The sequence below is a fragment of the Pelodiscus sinensis genome, chromosome 2 (genome assembly GCF_052426305.1).
Source record: "Pelodiscus sinensis isolate ZL-2025 chromosome 2, ASM5242630v1, whole genome shotgun sequence".
In the NCBI taxonomy this organism is placed as follows: domain Eukaryota; kingdom Metazoa; phylum Chordata; order Testudines; family Trionychidae; genus Pelodiscus; species Pelodiscus sinensis.
This window is the reverse complement of record NC_143053.1, coordinates 235216654-235239683: the sequence shown is the minus strand read 5'-3', so window position 1 is coordinate 235239683 and position 23030 is coordinate 235216654. Positions and strand designations below refer to the sequence as shown.

Sequence of the window (23030 nt, the reverse complement as noted above, 5' to 3'; positions counted from 1 at the left end):
TTGGTCCTGAATCCAAATGCTGTAATTAGGCCATTTCCTTGCAATGGGCCAAACAATATCCCAGTTCTGAACACCAGTAACATTTGGGTTTGGAAACTCCATTTTAAATGTGAATCAAGTTTTTGTGGCTCAGGCCTGCATCGTCTATTCATTTTTCTTACAGGGTTGCAGAAGTATGCACCTCCTGAATGCACTAGCTGGTAACAGAAGACTTTAGACAGAGGAAGCCTGTCTTGGATTCTGCTAGGTAAATACTGTCTCATGGGACAAAGAGAGAGTTACTTAAAGGAAACTATGGCTAACACACTGTTTACAATGCAGTCTACTAATTGCAAGAATGTAGCATACCAGTGTGACTGCTAGTGAGTGAGGCAAATTCTTCCAGTAAAAACATAATGCCAATTAACATTTATCCTAAGCTGACAAAGCTTGGTCTTACATGTGGTTGGCTTTCCTCTGTGAGGCTGCAAGTACTGGAGATTGTTCAAGATGAACGAGTTGTCTGACACATAGTTATTTAGTCAATACAACCAGCCTGCTTTTTATACATTCGTCCAAGAACTGCTCATTACAAAAAAAAATGAATTATACTACAAAATATATTTTGAAAAACCCCTTGAGAAGAGAGGGTTGTTTTTTTGTTTTATCTCCCAAGAAAAGACTTAATAGAATAAATATCAGTATTTCCTCCTACACACTGGTTGTTCTCAGCTACATCCAATCTTTCACACCTGTTCAGATTCATTAACCCTTAATGTCTGACAGCATTTTCACAAACTCTCATGAAGGCAGACATTAATTAACTCAATTAACAGTGCAGAGCACGCAGCTGAAAATATAAAACAGGGTACAATCTAAGGCTACGTCTAGACTGCAAGCCTCTTTCGAAAGAGGCTTTTTCGAAAGTATCTTTCGAAAAAGCCTCTTTCGAAAAAGCGCGTCTAGACTACAATACAAGGATCAGAAAATCGATCCGCTTTTTCGAAAAAGAGCGTCCTGACTGCTGGACACTCTTTCGAAATTAAAAGCCACCCGGAACCGCTTCTGCCAGGGCATGGGGGCAGCATTTCCTTCCGGGTGCTGCTGTCTGCCCTTTGCAGAGACACGTGGTTAAAGGGACGCTCCTGAACACCCATTGCTCTGCTCCTGCAGCTGCCTTTGCTGTCCCTCTAGAAGGTAAGCAAGGCATTGCAGTGCTGGTTTGGTGTGCCCAGCATTCTGGGACACCCCAACAGGTTCTTTGTTCGGAGGTTTTTCTGTTTTAGACCCATTTTTTCAGCATGGAGCCAGAGCTGCCCCTGGGCAGGCGATGGCCCCTCACCATCATATTGCAAGTGTTGCTGCATCTGCATGACACAGTCATGAGGCTACTTCCCCATCTGGACCCAGACCAGAGGTATGAAGGGATCATCCGTCATGCAGCCCCACTGCCCTTGCCTCCAAACTTCTTTGTGGACAGGCGTTTTTGGAGGCTTGACACCAGCTCTGACTGGTGGGACCGGCTCGTTATGCAGCTCTGGGATGACCAAGAGTGGCTACGCAACTTCCGGATGCGAAAGACCACTTTCCAGGAGCTGTGTACCTGGCTAGCCCCTGCTCTGCAATGGCAAGACACCCCTCCTAAGAGATAAGGCACCCCTTCTAACATTTTGTTGTCTGTCTCTTTCTGCAGGTGGTGAGGGCCATCAATTCAGAGCTGCTGAACAAGCTCATCTGTCTAGCAGATCTGGACAGTGTCATGGCCGGCTTTGCTGTCCTTGGCTTCCCGAATTGTGGAGGAGCGCTCGATGGGACACACATTCCAATCCGTGCACCGCCCCATCGAGCAGCCCAATTCATTAACAGAAAGAGTTACTTTTCTATGGTCCTCCAGGCCCTGGTCGACCATCGTGGCCAGTTTTCTGACATTTGTGTTGGGTGGTCAGGGCGGGCACATGATGCCCGCATCTTCATGAACTCGTACCTCTACCGGAGGCTTCGGGCAGGAACATTTTTCCCACATCACGACTTTGTGGTTGGGGATGTGCACATGCCGGAGTGCATAATGGCTGATGCCGCCTACCCCCTGATGCCGTGGCTGATGAAGCCCTACACCGGCCACCTGGATGCGAGCAAGGAGCAGTTTAATGCTCACCTTAACTGGGCTCGCAACCAGGTGGAATGTGCGTTCGAACGTTTAAAAGGGAGATTCCGGTGCTTGCTCACACGCCTAGACATGGGGGAGAGCAACATCCCTGAGGTGGTGGCCGCGTGTTGCGTTCTCCATAACCTGGTGGAGAGGAAAGGGGAGGCCTTCCTACCAGGGTGGGGTACAGGTGCTGATGGTCAGGAGAGGCACTTTGCCCAGCCCCGGACAGCTGCTATCTGCCAGGCTCACCGGTCTGCTGTTTGCATACGGGAGGCCCTTCGGGAGCAATTCTCAATTGGAGGCCACTGACTCTAATGAGGGGCTTCTGCCTTGGGACTGGGCACTGGCCCAATAGAAGCTTCCCTCCACAACCCATCTCCTGACTCTGTTTGGAGAAATAATAAACACCAGAGTTTGTCTCAAAAGAATAAGTTCTGTTTTATTTTTTAAAATATCACTCACTGGAAAATAGTATAACTGTTGCAAACATAAAAAAGCTTTTGTTCATTTTTGATGTAGAAAATATACTTTCATGCCAAACTATGTACAATAAACATTTTATTTAACACATTCCTTGTCATTTAACTGGGGTGATGGGGGTGCTTGAAACCTGGAGGGGGGAAGGGGACTTGAAACCTGGAGGGGAGAAGGGGACTTGAAACCTGGAGGGGGGAAGGGGATCAGGTTGCATGGTGCTTGCCTGATCTCAGTCTCCTGCTTGGGCCTCGTGTTCGGGGTCCACCATGGCCACGGGATCGGGTGGTGCGCCTGTCGGTTGGCTGGATAACAGCGGGTAGGTGCTCTTGGGACTGGGAGGCCTGGGGGAGAGGAGGGCCAGGGGGAGAGAGGGGCTGGGGAACTGGGGGGGGGCTGGGGGAGAGGGAGGTCCATGGGGGGAAAGGGATGCTGCTGTGGAAGGGGGGTTTGGTGGGGCGGGGTCATGGGGTGCTGGAGGAGCAGGATTAGGCACAGGAGCAGGCAAGCCACAGACCTCCCTGAGACTGGCACACAGGGACGTGCGCTGCTGGACCAGCTCCTCCATCAGCCGGTCATGCCACCGATCCTCTGCCTCCGCCCTCTCTCGCAGAATGGTGTTGAGCTCCTGCACGGCCTCCACATGCTGCCTCAGGATGTCCGCATACACACGCCTATGTCTGTGGCTCCCATGTCCCCGAGATGGAGGTGGGGCTGGGGTGCTGTGGCCCTCTTGCACGGCTGGTCCGGCTGTGGAGGAAAAGAGGAAGATACAATCAGTCATAAAAACTGGACTATGTAGCACTTAAAATACTAACAGGATGGTTTATTAGGGGATGAGCTTTCGTGGCCCAGACCCACTTCCTCAGATCAGAGTAACACGGCTACATTTCTATCACAATCAGTCATGTGTGCAACAGCTGTCCAAAAGGGCATGCCCTCTCCTTGAGACAGGGGAATCAGACATCCATATGTGACCTGGGCATCAGCCTGAGCATTACAGGTTTCCCTTGTGCATCACCCACTGTGCACCCACCTACCCCCCTCCTCCCCCGGGTGTTACACAACCTCACTGCACTCACCTGCTGCTTCATCTCCAGCGTCAGATGACACCTGGGAGGCCTCTGGGGTCTGTGTGACTGGCTCCAGGGTGAGGGTCGCCGTCTCCTCACTGTCCTCCTCTGGCACCATGTCCCCATCTCCAGACTGCTCTGGGTCCTGCTCTGGCGCGTCCACCACAGGGTCTGCCAAGCCTGACTGCAGGAGACACCGTGGTGTGCGTGCTTCACCACCACCCAGGATGTGGTCCAGCTCAGTATAATAGGGGCAGGAGTGGGGGGCTGCCCCAGAACGGGAGCTATCCTCCCTGACCTTCACATATCCTTGGCGCAGCTCCTCAACTTTGGAGCGCACCTGGTCCTGGGTGCAGGAGTAGTGTCCTTTCTGGGCCACGGCCTCTGCCATGCAGCCATAAATGTCTGCATTTCGTCGCCTGCTTTTTAGGGCTTGTAAGGCCTCCTCCTCTCCCCAGAGCTCGAGAAGGGTCTTGAGCTCTGGCCCAGACCATGACAGTGCCCGGCGTTTGGAACCCCTGGTTGGGTCCCCAGAAGGGTCTCTAGAAGGTCCAGGAGGGTCTTGGGGCTGGGACATGCTGCACTTAACCAGCCGTGTGCTCTGGCTGCTTTGCTGCCACAGGTGGCTGTGCGGGTGCCTGTCCCTTTAAGAAATGGCTGCAGACAGGAACCAGAGACATGCAAGGCATGCCCCAGATTGTCCACCAGGGCTTCTTCCTGGAGGCCATTATTTTAAAAAAAATGGCCTCCCCGCGTCCCCACACACTTATTTTCGACGGATCTCCGTCAAAAAAGGCGTTCTTCCTCGTGCAATGAGGTTTACCGCTGTCGAAAGAAAAGCCGCATTCTTTTGATTTAATTTCGAAAGAACGCGGCTGTAGTCTAGACGCAGGTGAAGTTTTTTCGAAAAAAAGGCTACTTTTTCGAAAAAAAACCCTGAGTCTGGACACAGCCTAATAGAAATGTATGGGTGCCAAATTATTACTTTTCAGGAACAGAAACACAACTGGCCAAGGAGACCCCTTTCCCCAGGTTAACCACCAATTCCTGTTTATCAATGTTCTTTTACTGACCTCAGACACAGCTCATGGAGGAAGAACAGCTGGTTGAAGTGAATCCGAGCAAGACAACGGTTACGTTGCTAGACAGCAGAAGGTACTCTCAAGAGTTTGCAGCCACGGATAGTCTCCTTCAGTTGGCCAGTTCAATCCCTCACTTAGGAATGCTGCTAGTTTCATCATTGGTGTTAAGTTCTCACATAGCAGCATGTGCACATAACGCTTTCTGCCACCTCCATGTGGCTAAGATACTGTCCCATCCTGGCAAATGACCACTTGGCCTCAGTTAGTTACTTCTTTATCACCTCTTGGCTGGACTACAGTGAAGCAATATACCTGACCATGAGGCTTTAAGCGTTTAGGAACTTCTGGTACAGAATTCCACAGCGTGTCTCCTCAGCAACAATTAGGATTGCCAGGTGTCTGGTTTTGAACTGGACAGTCCAGTATTTGAGCTGTTCGGGAAATAAACTGAGAAAATATAAATGAGAAAATATAAATGTCCATTATTTTCTAAATAAGATGTAATGTAGATTGGGATGTAATGTCAAGTGTGTCCAGTATTTTTGCTGAAACCATCTGGCAACCCTATCAACTATGGCTACCACAAACACGTCAAACCTATTTTCTGCTACCTATGCTGGCTTCCCCCAGACTATGCAATCAAGTTCACTGTTTTAGTCCTTATCTTCCAGGCATAGGCAGCAAGTTATATAGGCCTGTGAAGCCCAGGCACCAGAAATATTCCTGCCCTGGGGGCCCTGCTCCACCAAATTATGGTCCGAGTCTCTCTCTCCTTGCCCTCCCCTCTCCCCACACACACCCTCCCATGCTTCCCCCAACTCCTTCTGCTGGATGATTTTAAATGGACACCGGCAGCACAAGTTCCTGTGGCCCCACAAGAGGGGGGGGAGTGAGGGGATTGTGTCTCTGCACACTGCCCCTCTTCAAGTGCCCCTACTGCCAATGGACGCTGTGGGAGCAGTATCTGTATGCCTTCCAGAAGCAACGCATGAACACCCTAGCCTTGGTGCCCCAAAGTAAGCACTGCACCCACACCTACTTAACCCCATACTCCATCATGCTCCCATTCCCTCCCAGAGTCTGCACCCCCTTCTTCCATCTCCCTCCTGTCTTCAAACTCCTTCTGCACTTTCTCCAGCCCCCAACTCCCCCTCCCAGAGCCTGCACCCCCAGACACCCTCCCACACCCATGTTCCCTCAAAGAGCCTGCACCATTCATCCTTTCCTGCACCGCAACCTCGTGCCCCAGCCCAGAGCTGGCACCCAGCAGCCAAACTCCATCTCAGAGTCTACACGAAAATTCCCTCCCAGAGCCTGCACCCCAGTCCCGCTCCGACATTCCCTCCCAGAGTCTCACCCCTCACCAGTCCTGCACCCAAACTCCCTCCCAGAACCTGCACCCTGCAACCTCTTCCTGTGCACCAATCCCCTGCCTTAGCCAAGAGCCTGCACCCTGCACCCAAGCTCCCTCCCACATCCCATACCCTTCATCCATCCAAATTCCTTCCGAGAGCCTTAGGCAGGTGGATGAAGGGGATTTGGGGCATGGGAGTTCTGTGTGTTCTGGGTACCATCAACATTTCTGCAAGCCAGCCACCTCTGCTTGGAGGTACGCCATAACCAGGCCTAGGTTATCTAAAGATCATCAGGATGAAGATTGTGGTCCACCACCTTGGTCCTCTGGCACAATGAAACTTTCTATAATAAGGGTAAAGCTCATCTGTACAGAAGACAGAGTTTTTTCAGGGCCCATCTGAGACTGAAAACCTCACCACATTCTGCTATAGGTGCAAGACACATTTCGTTGACCTTGCCTTCTCTAACAAATATATAGCAACGTGTATATATTTTCATTACACTCCAAAATATAAGCTCAGCTGTACACACTTCTCTGCCTGCTGCAAGGATGAGAGAATGAATGAACCAAATGTGACAACTGCCTAATGCTCTGCTGAAAGGCATTCAGAAATTATAGAATCATAGAGCACTAGAACTGGAAGGGACCTCAAGAGATCATCGAGTCCAGTCCCCTGCCCTCATGACAGGACTAAGCACTGTCTAGATCATCCATAATAAACGTCAATCCAACCTATTCTTAAATATCTCCAGAGATGGAGATTCCACAACCTCCCTAAGTAATTTATTCCAATGTTTAATCACCCAGAAAGTTACAACGTCCAGCAAAAACCTCCCTTGCTGCATTTTAAGTCCAATGCTTCTTGTCCTATCATCTTGTCCTCCCTCCTTCTTAGATACTTGAAAACTGCTATCATGTCCTCTCTTTTCCAAACTAAACAAGCCCAATTCTTTCAGACTTCTTTCATAGCTCATGTTTTCTTTAATTATTTTTGTTGTTCCTCTCTGGATCTTCTCCAATTTCTCCACATCTTTCTTGAAATGTGGTTCCCTGAACTGGTCACAATACTCCGAGGCCTAATCAGCGCAGAGTAGAGTGGAAAAATGATTTCTCGTGTTTTGCTCACCAAACTCCTGTTAATGCATCCCAGAATCCTGTTTGCTTTTTTTTTTTTCTTTTCTTTTTTTCAACTGTATCACACTGCTGACTCCTATTTAGCTTGTGGTCCACTATGACCCCTAGATTCCTTCCTAGACAGTCACTTCCCATTCTGTATGTATGAACGGATTGTTCTTTCCTAAGGGAAGTACTTTGCATTTGTCCTTATTAAACTTCATCCTATTTACCTCAGACCATTTCTCTAATTTGTCCAGATCTTTTTGAATTATGACCCAATCCTCCAAAGCACTTGCAACCCCTCCCACCTTAGTATCATCTGAAGACTTAATAAGAACACTCTCTATGCCATCATCTAAATCATTAATGAAGATACTGAACATAGCCGGATCCAAAACAGACCGTTGCGGAACCTCACTAGTTATGTCTTTGACTTGTTATGCCATGATTCTGAATCGTTAATAATTACTCTTGGAGAATGGCTATCCAGCCAGTTATGCACCAGCCTTACAGTAGCCCCATCTAGGTTGTATTTCCCTAGTTTATTGATTAGAAGGTCATGCAAGACCGTATCAAATGCTTTACTAAATTCTTGGTATACCATGTCCACTGCTTCTCCCTTATCCACAAGGCTTGTTATCCTAACAAAGAAAGCTATCAGATTGGTTTCACATGATTTGCTTTTTACAAATCCATGCTGGCTGTTATCTGTCACTATATTATCTTCTAGATGTTTGCAGATGAATTCCTTAATTACTTGCTCCATTATCTTCCCTGGCACAGAAGTTAAGCTGACTTAATTATGGTGATCAGTTCAATATAGGGACTGAGATAAATGAGGGTATGTCTACACTACAAAGTTAATTCGAACTAACAGACATTAGTTCAAATTAACTTTGATAGGTGCTACACATACAAACCGCGAGTTCAAACTTAATTCCAACTAGCGGAGCGCTTAATTGGAAGTAGGTAAACCTCATTCTACGAGGACTAACACCTAGTTCGAATTAACTAGTTCGAATTAAGGGCTGTGTAGCCACTTAATTCGAACTAGTGGGAGGCTAGCCCTCCCCAGCTTTCCCTGGTGGCCACTCTGGGCACCACCAGGGAAACTCTTCTGCCCCCCTCCCGGCCCCAGAGCCCTTAAAGGGGCACAGGCTGGCTACGGTGTCCGTGCCAGGTGCAAGCCTGCCAGCACCCAGCTAGCAGACCCTGCACCTGGCATGGCTCGAGCCAGCCACCCGCTGCCAGCCAGCTCTCCGCCTCTTCCCGGGACCAGGCTGGCGGCTCCTGGGAGCCTGCCCACGTCCGCAAGAGGCGGGCGCCCACCTGGTCTAGTGCAGACATCGTGGACCTCATCCACGACCAACGCACTAGGCACAGCAAAGTGGCCGTCTAGGGCAGGAGAGCTGCCAGCCTGGCCACCCAGGAGCAGGTTGGCATGAAAATCAAAGTGGTCCACTGAGACCCCTGACCCTGAGCCCTGAGCTTAGAATGGCCGTACTGGGTCAGACTAAAAGTCCATCTAGCCCAGTAGCCTGTCTGATGACAGCGGCCAACACTAGGTACCCTGGAGGGGATGGACCGAAGACAATGACCAAGCCATTTGTCTCGTGCCATCCATCTCCAGCCTTCCACAAACAGAGGCCAGGGACACCATTCCTACCCCCTGGCTAATACCACTCCATGGACCCAACCTCCATGACTTTAACTCATTTCTCTTTAAACTCTGTTATAGTTCTAGCCTTCACAGCCTCCTGCAGCAAGGAGTTCCACAGGTTGACTATTTGCTTTGTGAAGAACAACTTTCTGTTGTTAGTTTGAAGCCTGCTACGCATTCATTTCATTTGGTGTCCTTTAGTCCTTCTATTATGGGAACTAATGAAGAACTTTTCTTTATGCACCTTCTCCACCCCACTCATGCTTTTATAGACCTCTATCTTATCCCCCCTCGGTCTCCTCTTTTCTAAGATGAGAAGTCCCAATCTCTTTAGCCTCTCTTCATATGGGACCTGTTCCAAACCCCTGACCATTTTAGTTGCCCTCCCCTCTCCCACCCTCTCTCTTCCCCTCTCCCACCTTCTTTTCCCAGTCTCCCCGAGTTTTGTTCAATAAAGAAAGTTTCTATTTTTGAACACACATGTCCTTTATTTTATACATCAGGAAGGGGGGCTAGGGAGGGGTAAGTGGAAGGAGGTGAGGGAGGAATGGGGTACGAGCCCCATTATTTTGTAATGATCAAAAGACAACTGAGTTTGGGAGGCAAGGGAAGAAAAGCCTTTAAAAAGAAATAGGATTACAGAAGGACAACTATGTCTTAAAACCTGCATTTATAAGAGTTTGGGGGCTGATTTCTATTTGAATGTCATCCATGTTTCAGTGTGCTTTTATCTTCAATTACTGAGTGGTAATTACAGGTTTAGGACACTAGACCATTTGCAGGAAGCCATGATTAAGTGTCTCTATTAAATTGCTCCCTAGTGTATATGTTATTATTTTAATACCAGGTGACACTGATTCTTTTCTGACATCTGCACCAGCTTCAACACTTGTGGGTTTTACTTAGGATTTAAACCTGAATAAATAAGAGAGGGCTTGCTGTATTCAAGTAATTTTCTGAGACATATTTTTTCTCTAAATACCAATGACATACTGCATTTCAGAAATAATTTCAGAGCCTAATAAAGTGAAATGCTTCAATTAAAAAAAATAGCTGCTATAAACACAACAATCAACTTTGCTATTGTACAATGAAAGAATTAAAAAATACCAGGGAACTTTAATTTGTATATTTTAATTTATATAACATCATAACTGTGAGTGGTGTTCGACAGACACAATAAAAATTGTATCATGGCCAAAGGGGGAAATTTACACACACTCATTCCCAATTACACAGTTCATCCCAGTTTAAGTGTGGGATACCTTATTCAAATAGATTCGCACACAAGCTTTTTATTAAACATGGCTGGGTCTAACATTAAAGGCCATATGTCACTTTCAGCTGCAGGTATCACAAAGCAAACCTCAAAAATCCCCACTCTCTTAAACATAACATCATGTATTTAATTTGGGGACAATCCCTGGGATCAGTCTGTCTAAAGAACTGAGACCTATGAGCTCTTTGCAACGCAAAATTACAGAAGCAGCTTGTGTGTTGCTTATGTGGGGCAGGGCTGTCTTTTTGTTCTGTGTTTGTTCAATGCCTAGCACAATGGGGTCTGGTCCCTGACTGGAGTCCCCAAGCAATATGGTAATACAAATATAAATTATACATGTGCAAACACTGGCAGCAAGTGTGTAGAGAATTTGGTGGTGCCTAGAATGCCTAGAGCCCACACCTCTCCCCAAACCAAACTTTGTTTACCCGCACCACCACCACCACTTGCCTAAGGCTCTGGGATGGTGTTTGGGTGCTGGACGCAGGCTGTGGGAAGGAGTTTGGGTGCAGAAGGGGTGAGGATTTGAGCTCTGGGAGGGCTTTTAGGTCAGGGCCAACTTATCCATTAGGCACAGTGCCTAGGGCCCACGATACTTTTAGGGGCCCACGAAAATGTTTTAATTTCTTTTAAAATCAGAAGAAAAAAATGAACTTTTAGGGTCACAGAAAATGTTTTAATTTTTTTCTCACATCAGAAAAAAAGATACTTTTAGGGCCCACGAAAATCTATTAAATTTTGCCTAAAACAGAAAAAAAAAAATTCAAAGTATTTAAAGTTATATCAAAAATAATTTTTAATATATTTTTTATAGAGGACGGGGCCCACGAAGGCAAAAGTGCCTAGGGCCCACGAAAGTCATAATGCGGCCCTGGTTTAGGTGTGGGAGAGATTTTGGAGTGCAGGTTCTGGAACAGTATTTGGATGCAGGGGGAAGAGGTGGGGATGCAATGCTTACCTGAGGCACTCCTGTCAGCAGCTGTTAGGTGAGGGGGGCTAAGGCATCTCTGCATGCTGCTTCTTGCAGCCACTGCCCCTGCAGGTCCCTTTGGCTACAGGGGTGCTCAGGGTGAGGGCAGCATGCAGACACACCTTCTCCCCCAGGTCTGCAAAGCATGGGTTGTGGGTGAAGGCCCAGCTGGGGAAGGCAAGTCTGAGGCCCTGTCCCTTCCACCTGAGGCCTCGGTCCTTCCTTAACCTCCTCCCCCTATGGAGTCAAGCCTGGCCTCCAAGCCAGGTTACTGCCCGCAGCCCAGCGGGTGGCTTAGCCCAGCGAGTGGCTTAGCCCCACCCTACCTCAGTGGTCAGAGCACCTGCAACACCTTTGCCACAGCCTCAGCTCTCCTGGGTGTCTGGAGAGCCGTGCTGTCACACCACAACCACAGCCCCAGCCCTCCCAAGTGGCTGGCAGACAGCATAGGCCTTCCCTTGCCTACATTACCCACCATTCATGCTGCAGGGGCATGTTAGCAGCAGGCAGGAAGCCGTTCCCACCTCACTGCGCTGCCAGTGGTGGAGGCAGGGGCCCCCATTTTAAATAACCCAGGGTCAGCAGGCAGACCAGGGGAGAGACCCAATCCTGAACTTTGCTGGAGCAGGGCCCCTAGGCCAGGAATATTCCTGGAATCCAGAAACCATGGACCCCTATAACTTGCTATTCTGTATGCAAAATGTCTCATTGGAAGGTAAAGCTAATAAATAGACCCAGATCCTCAAAGGTATTTATGCTCCAAACTGCTGCAGATCTGCCAGATCAAACCATTGAGAAATTTCATTAAAAGAATTGCAGGAAAAATAGAGGAATGACCCTTCAAAATGCCATAATGATGGTAGATTTGTGGCACCTGATTCAATCTTACTATTGCAATACTAGGGTTATCAGATGGCTTTCCAAAAAATACCGGACACAAATGATCTCAGAACGGGGGGGAGGGGGGAGGGGGGGACCGGCCGGGAGGGGAGCGGCCCTGGTCGGGAAGTGGTCGGGGGGAGTAGGGCTGATCGGGGGGCAGAGAAACCGGCCAGGAGGAAGCAGGGCTGGCCGAGATGGGATCAGGGGGAGCGGGGTTGGCTGGGGGATATTGGGACAAGGAACCGGCTGGCGGGAAGCAGGGCTGGTCGAGAGGGGGTCGAGGGAAGCAAGGCTGGCCGGGGGGGAACTGGCCGGCGGGGAGCGGGGCTGACCTGGGCGCACGCAAATCCCGGGGTGCTGCCCATCCCAGCAGGGCGCACGGGCAAGTCCGGCCACAGGGACTCAATCCTGCCCTGCCCCCGCCCCTACCCCCTTCCTCTCTACTGCGTAGCTGCATACTGCCTCGCTGGTAGACACGCTCATGCAGTACGCAACTACGCACTGATACTCACGATAACAATAAAACTTAATCAGAAAATACCGGACATTTATATGTCCAGTATTTTCTCAATTTGTTTCCTGGACAGAAAGCTCAAATACCAGACTGTCCGGGTCAAAACCGGACACCTGGCAACCCTATGCAATACAAAAGTGGAACTCACCAGCTTTGCCCAGCCAGTACATGCCATGCAATCGAAGACATTTAAATAGCAAATAGGGAAAAAGTCACTGCTATAATAGGTCATCATTTCACCAAGAAAAAAAAAGGCCTCATTTAGTGCTACCTCAGCAGCAAATTTAAATAGAGGAGGGGACTATAGACTAATCAGAGAGGAGCGCTCCAGGACTTCGCCTTTACTGCAGCACTAGGAAGCAGACTCCAAAAGCTCTTATTAAGGCTGTAACAAAATAAGCCTTGTTTTATTGCTTTGGTTAATTCAGTCTGCCTACATTCCTGTTGTTCAGACACTGTAGTATAGTACATTAAAGAGCATATGCAAAAGCCAGTCAGCTGTAGTAATACAGAAGGAGAAATAGGCAAAACTCTATTTTGATTTACAGTAATGTTTTATGTGAATCCTTTCCCACGACCCATTCTTATAGATCCTCTACTCAGACATTATCCCCAACCAAAGTATGAGCCAAATCTCACCTCCCAGCAGGATATACACACCCATAACAGAATCTAGGGTTCCCTTACCTTTGTGGAGACACATTAATCTCAGTGTCCTTCCTAGCCCAGGATTTTTGGATGTCTTGTTGTCCCACTCCTCTCTCCTGTACCCAAACAGGGATATGCACTATATTTGTGTGACGTAGAAGTCAATGAAGCACAAAACAAAAAAAATCCACTATTACATTCTACTTAGAAATGGAACTGGTACTAGTGGAATTTTTGCCAATGGCAAAAAATAAACCATTCATTCTGTCCTCCCACTCTCTTCCTCCCTAACTGCATAAAGATAGTAATTCTGTCTGTCAAGACACATATTTATATAGACGCTATATATGTATAGTTAGAGAGAGAGTCGATACCAACATATATATCTGTGGGCCAAAAAAAATAGGGACTAGTTTAAAGAATTTGAGCACAAAGTAAACAGTCTTATTTGTTTGTTAATGACAATTTACAATCAGCAAGTCTGACTAGGTCTTATGCAAAGAAATGAAAATTATGGCTATTGACTGAGCTTTGTTTTGGAAATTGAAAACATCCAGATGAGGATGACATAAGAGGTAGTAGCAACCTGACAGGGGGCAAGAGAGGACGAGTAAGAGGATTTTTGAAAGACCTTAAGCACAAGTAGCTTAAACTAAAATTCAAATGAGCAGAAGACATTTTGCATACATTTTTCTAAAAGCTCTAAAAATTGACCTTAGAAACCAAAAGAAATGGATATTTACAGGGACTTAAGGATCACTGCTGGCAAAATAATTTTTATGTGCAACTCCAATGCCCTTTTTTCTTGCTGTGTAGACCTTCAATGAGTTTTCCAGATCCTATTTATAGTAACCAACCTCATTTATAACCCTCGCTGTAGGTAGTTAAATGTGAACAATGACACAAGAAAACTAACTCCATATCACTCAGAAGAAATAAAACTCATGGCTCTCTATCATGGGAGACCATTACAAGGAGTCATTGCCCTGTGGAAGGGATCTGATTTCATTTCCTCCTCCAGTGCTTTTGCAAATACCGTTTTCCATATTTCAAAAGAAAAATCTAAGAACTCCCAAATTTTGCAGCTAGTAGGTCCTGACAGCTTTCTGATAGCTGAATAATGATGGAGGCTGCTACACTGTTTACACAGCAAGGATGGGAGGGAAAAGGCCAGATAAGCAAAAGGATTTCACATCCTTGTTTGGATGAATAGCAAGAAGAGAATGTCCTTTGCTTCAGCAGTCTACAGAGTTTATTTGAAAACAGAACTTGGTCCAGCATAAGATTTACAGTGGCCTGCTTTATTCCCCTCTAACAATGGCTGTTAATCCAACGACTCTATTCTGTGTAAATGAGGCAGAGTAAATGCACGATACTGCTAGACCTGGCTCATGTACACAGTCCTCCCTCTCACAAATAGTCCCACTGAGGTTAGAGTGAGCCTTCACATTAATAAACTAGTCATGTGAATAAGGGTTTGCAGGATCAGGCCCTAAGACTGTGTCAGCTGTGGTTTAAGAGGCCAGACACTGATTGATTGCTCAGTGTATTGATGCTAACAAGCTCTGCACTGTATGCCAACCATCTACTCCTCATTCATTAACTGGGCACTTAGTGAAAATTCACGGGGGCCCTTGTGGAACTTTTACCTGTTCTAAAAAAAAGACTTTTTTTTTTAAATCCTCTAATAAATAGCTACAGGAACTCATTTCTTGGTTCATTAAAAAAATCACCTGAGAACTTTGTCAGTCTCTATTTAAAATTCTGTCTGGATTATTTGAAGGGAATCTTATTTCCTTTAGTTTTCATTTCTGATCAACACACAAGGGTGTTGCTTGCATAAATAAGGATCCTTTTAGCTCATTTACTTTCAGTTGCACAGAAAAGAGACAAACGCTGGCAAGTGTGAAGCATATTTCTAAGCAGCTGAAGCCAGAATGCACTCTCCCTTTTCTATGCAACACTTGAATTATGTCCCTCCCGATGTGGCCATGAAACATTCATTTAGCTCAGGGGAGATGGAACAATTTTTAAATTAGACATTGACCCCTATGCTCAATTGTTCCCCTTGGCCTCTTGGGAAAACTCTGCGCTGAATTTTAAATGAAGCGGGTTTGGTAGGATTCAGTGCATGAGCTGTTTGATGCCCTCTTCACCCCATAGGCTACATCAATGCAACAGATTCTGTGTGTTTGATTTTTTCAGGGGAAGGGAGATAAAACCAGGCCTTGTTTGTTTTTTAAAATGGAAAAATATAAACAAAACATATGAGAGTGGATTACTGCTGCTGCTCTCCCTGATGAAGTCCTAGAGATTTCCTTACTAAATTAGAACTATTCAAGAAGTTCTTTTGAAACATTTTGAAAAATATAATGCAGAATTATGTCACTACCAGAGAATTCTATTAGGTGGTTCAAAAAATGCCTTAGGAAAAGTTGGCATTCTCTTTTCAATGCTATCGGTATTAGAGTAATTAGTAGGGTTGCCAGATGGTTTCAACAAAAATACTGGACATACTTGACATTACATCACAATCTACATTACATGTTATTTAGAATATACCAGACATTTATATTTTCTCAATTTGTTTCCCGAACAGAAAACTCAAATACTGGACTGTCCGGTTCAAAACCGGACACCTGGCAACCCTAGTAATTAGACCCTATTTGTTGGTTCCTACAAAATTCTAAAAGACTTTTCTGTAAGTGGTGAAGAGTTTCGGTTAAGAATGCAAATCCCATCTCTTCCATACAAATCCAAGCCCCTTCTCTCCACTTTCAGGCTGGTTATAGGTTTTTTCCATAAAGAAATTCCAGGGAGTGTGGTTTGAACCAAACTAATCTTTATAGTAAATTCCTGTAGTCAAAAGGGGAAAGATGCATAGTCACCATGCCATTCGGCTAGTTGCAGGAGTATGCCATACCCTCTTTACAGGTATGGCAGCATTGCACCTTTCCATATACATTGGGGCCATGTCTAGAATCCAGAGCTTTTCTAGGATATTAGAGGTATCCTGGAAAAGCTCTGCAGCATCCAAGGAACATGTCCGCTTTTTCAGAATAGTTTCCGAAAAAAGCGGACATGTTCTTTCAGCATCCCTGTATTCCTCTCGGTGAGAGGAATAAGGGATGTTCCGAAAGAGGAGTTTTTTCCAAAATTTGGCCCCCTGTACACGGGCCAAATTTCAGAAAAGCCTCTTTTGGAAAAAAAGCGGAAATAAATACGCAAATTGTGATTCGCAATTTGCATATCTTTTTCTAAAATAACTCTGCAATCTAGACATAGCCTAAGTTTGGTTCACTGACTTTCATGGCCAAGCCCTGAGTTAGACCCTCTTCATATTGGCCCACCCCTAAAGGGTTTGTATAGTACCTAGCATGATGGACTCCAAGTCCTTTGGACAATCCTATTATTATGAACAGTGTTTTTGTTCATAAGAATTGCTTCCATTCTGTCTCCTCTCTACAACTGAATCCTGTTATTGTTCTGAAGTCTCTTTTCCCCTTTCATCCTTCCAGCGCAACTTGCCTTAATCTATGAAGCACTCTAAACTACGCTCACTTTTCCCCTTCTTTGTTGCTTCATCCACTCTTCCTCACTGGAGTCAGTCTAGCAAAATATTTACTTGAGCTCTATTGATTTAACTTTTCAGCTCCCGTTACTTTTAACTCTGCTATGGCTTCAACTGTCATTCTCCTGTTCTGCCTATGTATCAACCCAGATTCTTACAATGATGGATTCCCTTCAAAAATTAAACACAAGACAATAGGAACTTTGTAAGAGCATTCTTTAAATAAAACATTTTGAGATGAGCTTGCAAACTCGATAGGAGTTTAGGGGTTCAACACTCAAACAAGCAGTGGAGGCATAAAAGTAGCAAGAGACTTTTGTCATTTCCATGCTGTCACCCATGTGTAGATCCCCTCCTCCAAACCAGGTACCCAGACATCTCCCCCCTTTGCCCTATATTACCAATTAATAAGCAGCAGCCAAGCTTTAGTAGCTGAAAAAAGGAAGAAAACTCTCCCTCCTGCAAACTGCCTCACTTCCTATGGGACAAGCATGAAACACTCCAAGAGATAGGGTTTTTTGTCAGCCCCGATGCTGTATGCTCCAGAAACACAGAATATGAAGGACAATTGTGTTACCTTTTATCGTGTCTTTATAAGAGGGAAGTTACAAAAAATGAGAGAATATCCAATTCTTCAGCACCAGCTGGGGGGGGGGGGGGAGCAGGGAAAGGAGTGTTTGTAAATTTGGGAGGAGAGGTTTACAGGGGGGGAAAAAAATGTTTATACCAATCCCAACAGAGTTTGCAGTGAAGCATATACGGCAACCCAGCAGCTACTGGCTTTTGGAAAGAGCAAATTCGACTGAGTGCTTAATTTTGTTTGCTCCTGGGCAGTAGCTTCACTACCACTGCTCCCACACCCGTGGTTCAGCTCCCGCACCCACAGCTGTTCTGTGTTCCCCTGCTCTGACCTTTTAGCCTTGTCTGGTCAGGGCACCACCTGAGGCAGCGAGATCTGACACTGCGGCCTATGGAAGCCTGCTTGGGCCACATACAGCTCTTAAAGGGGCAACGTTGGGGGGAGGGGTTGGTTTGGGGGTTTTTTTGGTGTGTTTTTTTTCTCAACAACTTCTTTCCCTCGACTCTTTGCGCTGTATCCACCACTATTTTGGCTCTTTGACTATAACAGGTTGGCCACCCCTGGTATAAGCAGATCATCTTGTTAGTGGAGGCATAAAATAACATGCATGTGCATGCTAGTGAATTGTGGGAGTGTAGAAATACTTATATTCACTAGATAGTTAATATCTCACACAGTCCCTGATTTACTAGTGCAATCACTTTAACAATTTTTACACCACCCAAGTTTTCTGTGTACAAATATTTATTGCTATAATTGCACTATTTTCAACAAATCTCATGTATTAGTTTCCTAATACAATGGGATGTAAACACAAAAAGAAAAAACTAATCTGACCCAACTCCTAAACATACATATGCAGAGTAATATTTTAGCTCACATATAATAGACAGTAATCTTTGTATGGAATTCTACACACACTTCCCTAGTGAACTGAAGGATACACATAAACAATGTGATCTGGAGAAAGGTCACCAGAGAGACTAGAACTGGGGTTAGCAGCAGTAGCATGCAAACCAATTGTTCAGAAAGCTTCAGGCAAAGCAAGTCTATCTAAGTACTACACAAATGCTTGTGCTGAAAGCTGATAAGACTTAATCTTAGGGATGAGCCAACCTTGAACCCCATTGTTCAACAAATGTTATTAGGAATCGGCATGCAGTGAGAGCAGCTACACAGTTGAAGCTATGGCTCAAGGGAATAGAAGTATGAGCGCAGACTGCAGAGCATTTAATAAGACCCATGGACCACCAGCTGAGCCAGCAGCAATCAATAATAGAGAACGTGGTCCCTCGGTCTCCCTGTTGCGGCTATATAGCAGTCAATGTGGAGTAGTAATTAGGGCTGGCCAAAACCTGTTTTTCAACAAAAAAAGAGGGTGTCAGCAATACAAAGTATTTTCTACAAAAAGCATCTGCTTTCCATGGAAAAAATATGGATTTTGACACAAAACAGAATTCCCAGAAGCTGAAATGTTTAATTTTAAAACTTTTTTTTAATTTCATATACTGCTGCAGTGCCTCATAGGAGTTGTAGTTCAGTTGTCTTATGTCCCCATTCTCCTCTATGGGCTTAGTTTCAGCCAAACTTCACCTCCATGAGGTGCTATAGCTAGTAACTGTCATGGGCCAAAGAGTAATAAAAGGTTTCTGATGAAGAGAACAAGTTGATGTGACAAAAATAGTTCATGGGAAATATCTGCATTCATGAAGCTTACAAAATCATAATGACACCTGGGCTCACTTTGAACAAGTCAAATGGAATCTTATGATGTGTATTTTTGTTAATTTTTTTCCATTGTTCACTTATTCCTGGAACCAAAAATGTTAACATCAATTTTTCTGTGGTTAGGCATGCATGAGCAGTTGAAATCCATATTTGTATAAGAAGCAGCCTATGTCAGACCATTCTGAAATTTTGCCAGTCCCATTTTTGAGAACGTGGTTATTACAAGCTCACATTTGTAGCAGGACATCTTTATATTATGGTGCTAGAAAAGACAGTTTATCCAGGACCAATTCCTTCCCTTATCCTATCATTTAAAAAATATTTCATACGAAAAATTTATAAACAAACAGAAAATATATTAACTGTTTGTATACTTTAATATATATTAATATTTCCTACTTAATGGTATAATTTAAATACCAGCACGATGGTGACAAAAATATACTAAAATAATCCCAAATTCCATTCATATGTGGTTATGTAGTGACGAAATGTAAATTTTTTTGTTTTTGATAAGAGTAATGCCATACTAGATCCTGAGTTGGTGTGTAAGTAAACATGTCTCCACTGAAGTCAACAGAGTCAACAGCTATGTAGTCGGGTTTTCAAAATCACCTAACTCATATTGAAATCAATGGGAAATAAAGTCTGTTCTCCACTAACAGACATAAATCTGGTGTTAACTACTTTGAAAAAATATTCCAGAATTACATTAGGGTAAAAGAGAATTTACTCTACTTTTTTAATATCGCTATTGATATTCCATTTTAACCATACAGATTCTGAGGTTTCTGAGTGATATTGGATTTACAGCAGTCAATATATTTTATTCTTTGATATAAAGAAAAAGTCCATGTTTAAACCACCATGGAAAACAACTTCTTTAGTAACTCTCTCAGAGTTGGGTCCACAGCCCAAAGAAACTCCAGAGCTAGGTTGTAACTAATCTTTCATCATAAGTTTGAATCCTGCTCTAACGTCCTCTTAAAAATCTACTTCCTGTCAGAGATTTCTTAAGCATGTCCCATAAACATATAGGTGTTTGCTTGGCTTGGTTGTTTTGCAAACCCTGATGTGAGCTGGATAAGACATCTTACTGTAAATTCTGAAAATGCTTAACATTAATTGGCATGTCTTAATAACCTTACTTGTCTCTTAAAAGATTTATTTTGGCTTTGGTCTAGAAAGCTATAGTTTGTGAAAAGCCATTGTAAAACACCTATTAATTATAGTTAACGTTTATAGAAATAGTTCTTTGGATCCTTGAATGAAAGCTGTTATGGGAGTGCAAAAATTTTATTTACTATGAGCTTGTTATTTGGCAAATAAAATAGCAACATGAAGACCATCTGGTGGAAAGATCTGATTAGTTACATAGGTGGGTATAAAAAAATCAGATGTGTACAAGTCTCAGCTGGAAGAATATACATGTGTAGCTTCTCTAAAAGAACCATAGTTCTTCAATATCATATGCTAAGTCTGAACTCACTTACAGTAATTAACTTCAGTGGAGTTATTCCTGAATTTTACCAAGATAAGCAAGATCAGAATTAGATCCATTTGAGTAACTCCTATGGGTATATTTAGATTAGGAAGAGAAGGGACAAGCTCAGTAGTCAGTACACAAAGTGAGTTTATCACATGACAAACCAACTAGCCCAAGGAAATACTTAGCTTGAGATATCTAGTGCGTGACAGCTACCACTCCTCTGACTAAGCTGCTGCTTGATATTTAGGAAACCTTGCAGTTCAGGAATTAGCATATTTCTGTTCATTGGAGGAAATATAAAGCCAGTGCTTAGGTCTGCATTAAAATGTAATTGTGGTTGTGGTCAGAAATGTATCCAAGTAAAAATTGCACCTTCTTACTCATCATATTTGCTTCCTGTGTGTCTGAGTCATCTCTCACTTTACTGACAAAAATCAACTTTTCATTAGTTGGTTGCAAGTTGTCGATGCTCCAGAGCCAAAAGTTGGATTTTATCCTGCCTCTTAAAGTTTCATTTCTGGGCTCTTTGTTACATGTGATGGTGCCTGGGGCAGAAAGAACTTGATTTTCTGGTGCATCTGCAGCAATTTTGCATTAGAAAAATCACCTGAGCATATATGATGTGGAAATAATTGAAAAACAAATAGGGAATCATGCAGTATCACTGTTAGAGTAACTTCAAAATATACTCAATGTCGTCCAGTGCTGTAGCTATTCTTACTCCTAAAACTATAATAATGGGCCTGATTCTGTCCACACTTACTTCAGTGTAACTCTTTTGATTTAAGTGGGGTTGTTCCTGATTTATGTTGATGTCAGAGCATGATCAGGCCCACAGTTTCTTAGTACAGTTTCTTAGTGCAGCTGCTCACCTTAGCTAAAAGTTTCTTTTATGTTGTAAAGAGACAGACACGTTGGTTCTGACCTAGATAAGATTCTTTCTTCCCTCCCCCAGCCCAGACAGCTATGAAAGTGAGATTGTAAATCTCCCATAGTGAAGGGACTTGGACAAATCAATAATTTATATAAGGATTTTGAGAGACTTTCACCTTGAGGAAGTGCCAACCCTATCATAATTCTGTAGATCTTGTTTGAAAATGTTTTCCATTACTAATCGAGAGAATTTTTTTCCTTATTATTTATACAAGACTCCTTTGATTTCCTGCGTGTGACACTTCAGAATGAAAATGGTGACTGCATTAATTAAAAGCAAGGATGAGAACTCTTTCTCCCCCATCCTTCACTTACAATCCAAGTAAAGTGCTGGCAGGCAGAGCTCAGCGTGCAGTGCTCCACTTCCAACTATGAACCCGTTTTATAGGTTTCTGTCAATCTCGCTGCTCCTGGCTAAAATCAGTGCTTAGCACTGTAACTTGGAAAGGAAATGGAGCCATTTCAGGCACTTAAGAATGAAAGTTGGGAGGCGGATAGGTACAAGTGGCATTTAAATAATCCCTGTATGCATCTCAGACCAAGACTATGCCTGTCAGTACTTCCTGTGTGAGACCCTTGCTGTGTAAGATTCATGCTGAAGTCTTTGGGGAAGAAGAGCAAGAGGGTTTGGGCTTAGTCATCTCCTCATATACCTTCAGAATTTGGTCTTACAACCCCCCGTATGCCCACAGCCCAGTTTTTCCAGTCCCCCATTATGTCATGCAATCCTGGTAATGTCTAGAAGCAGCATGTTAGAAGTGCTTGTTTTCTCCTGCACGGCCTTTTGGAGATTAGAGAGGATTATTTATGAGCAAAGATTCCTGCCAGCTGCAGCAAAAGTACAAGAGACGCCATTGTTATTCAACCATCAACTTACTGTTCCCGGTCCATGTTTTTCCTTACTCCAGAGATGGCCAATGATCTCTTGACCTCAGGGAATAGAGACAGAGGTGCTTGCTGTCCCCTCTCACTTTCCCAAGAAAAAGACTCACTAAGTACTTGCACTGGTACTCCCAGACACTTTCAGGGAGAACCTAACTGAGATGTTTCAAAAGTCTGAGGGTCTGTAAGGGGGGAAAGTTACATCAGTAATAAAGCTTGGGAAAGCAACCATCTGCAAACAATTCATCGAGGCTGGGTTTTTCAAAGGGGACTAAGAGAATAAGGAAACCCGGAGCTCATTGACTTTCAATTTCAGCCTTGATGAATTCAGCCCTTCTCCTGGTTTGGAATTATCCACCCACACACTTTTATGCTTACAGATTTGGTTTGTTATTTGAAATTACTCAATGAATGGTTTATGCAAATATATGTCTTTGGGTTGCTCACAGTGTGTTCACCACTACCACTTCAAGTACCCCTTGTTCCTAAGTCACTATTCCCTGCTACATGACTAGTTATCCACATTACATAGTATTATTTCTGTTCTCTGAACAGATGGCTGTCAAGGAATATTTTTCAATGTGGCTGCGCAAACACCAACACCAGTATTTGCCACAAACTATCATCTTCTGACTACTCTTGAAAACAAAAGTTTGCCTGTTCA

At 44.4% G+C, this 23030-nt stretch overlaps 1 protein-coding gene and 1 long non-coding RNA gene across 3 annotated transcripts in view; both read right to left on the bottom strand.

Moving 5' to 3' along the window:
• Positions 1 to 23030, bottom strand: part of LOC102450663 (uncharacterized) — a 191797-nt gene that overhangs the window by 78734 nt on the left and 90033 nt on the right. For both annotated transcript variants that reach the window (XR_012902106.2, XR_012902105.2), the window contains exons 6-7: positions 13223 to 13322; positions 4749 to 5204 (exon numbers count right to left, since the gene is read on the bottom strand). This is a non-coding gene — a long non-coding RNA (uncharacterized LOC102450663). The remainder of the gene's footprint in view (positions 1 to 4748; positions 5205 to 13222; positions 13323 to 23030) is intronic.
• LOC142827381 (uncharacterized) lies at positions 935 to 4731 on the bottom strand. The gene is made up of 2 exons (XM_075922707.2): positions 3685 to 4731; positions 935 to 3352 (listed from the first exon to the last, which is right to left on the bottom strand). The coding sequence occupies exons 1-2, from the start codon at positions 4250 to 4252 to the stop codon at positions 2835 to 2837; spliced, it is 1086 nt and encodes a 361-aa protein (XP_075778822.2). The 5' UTR covers positions 4253 to 4731; the 3' UTR covers positions 935 to 2834.

Excerpts from the sequence above, each read along its gene's own strand:
- LOC142827381 (XM_075922707.2), bottom strand. The coding sequence starts at position 4,252 with ATGTCCCAGCCCCAAGACCCTCCTGGACCTTCTAGAGACCCTTCTGGG. Across the intron at positions 3,353-3,684 it reads CGCTGGAGATGAAGCAGCAG|CCGGACCAGCCGTGCAAGAG; the intron begins GTGAGTGCAGTG and ends TTTCCTCCACAG.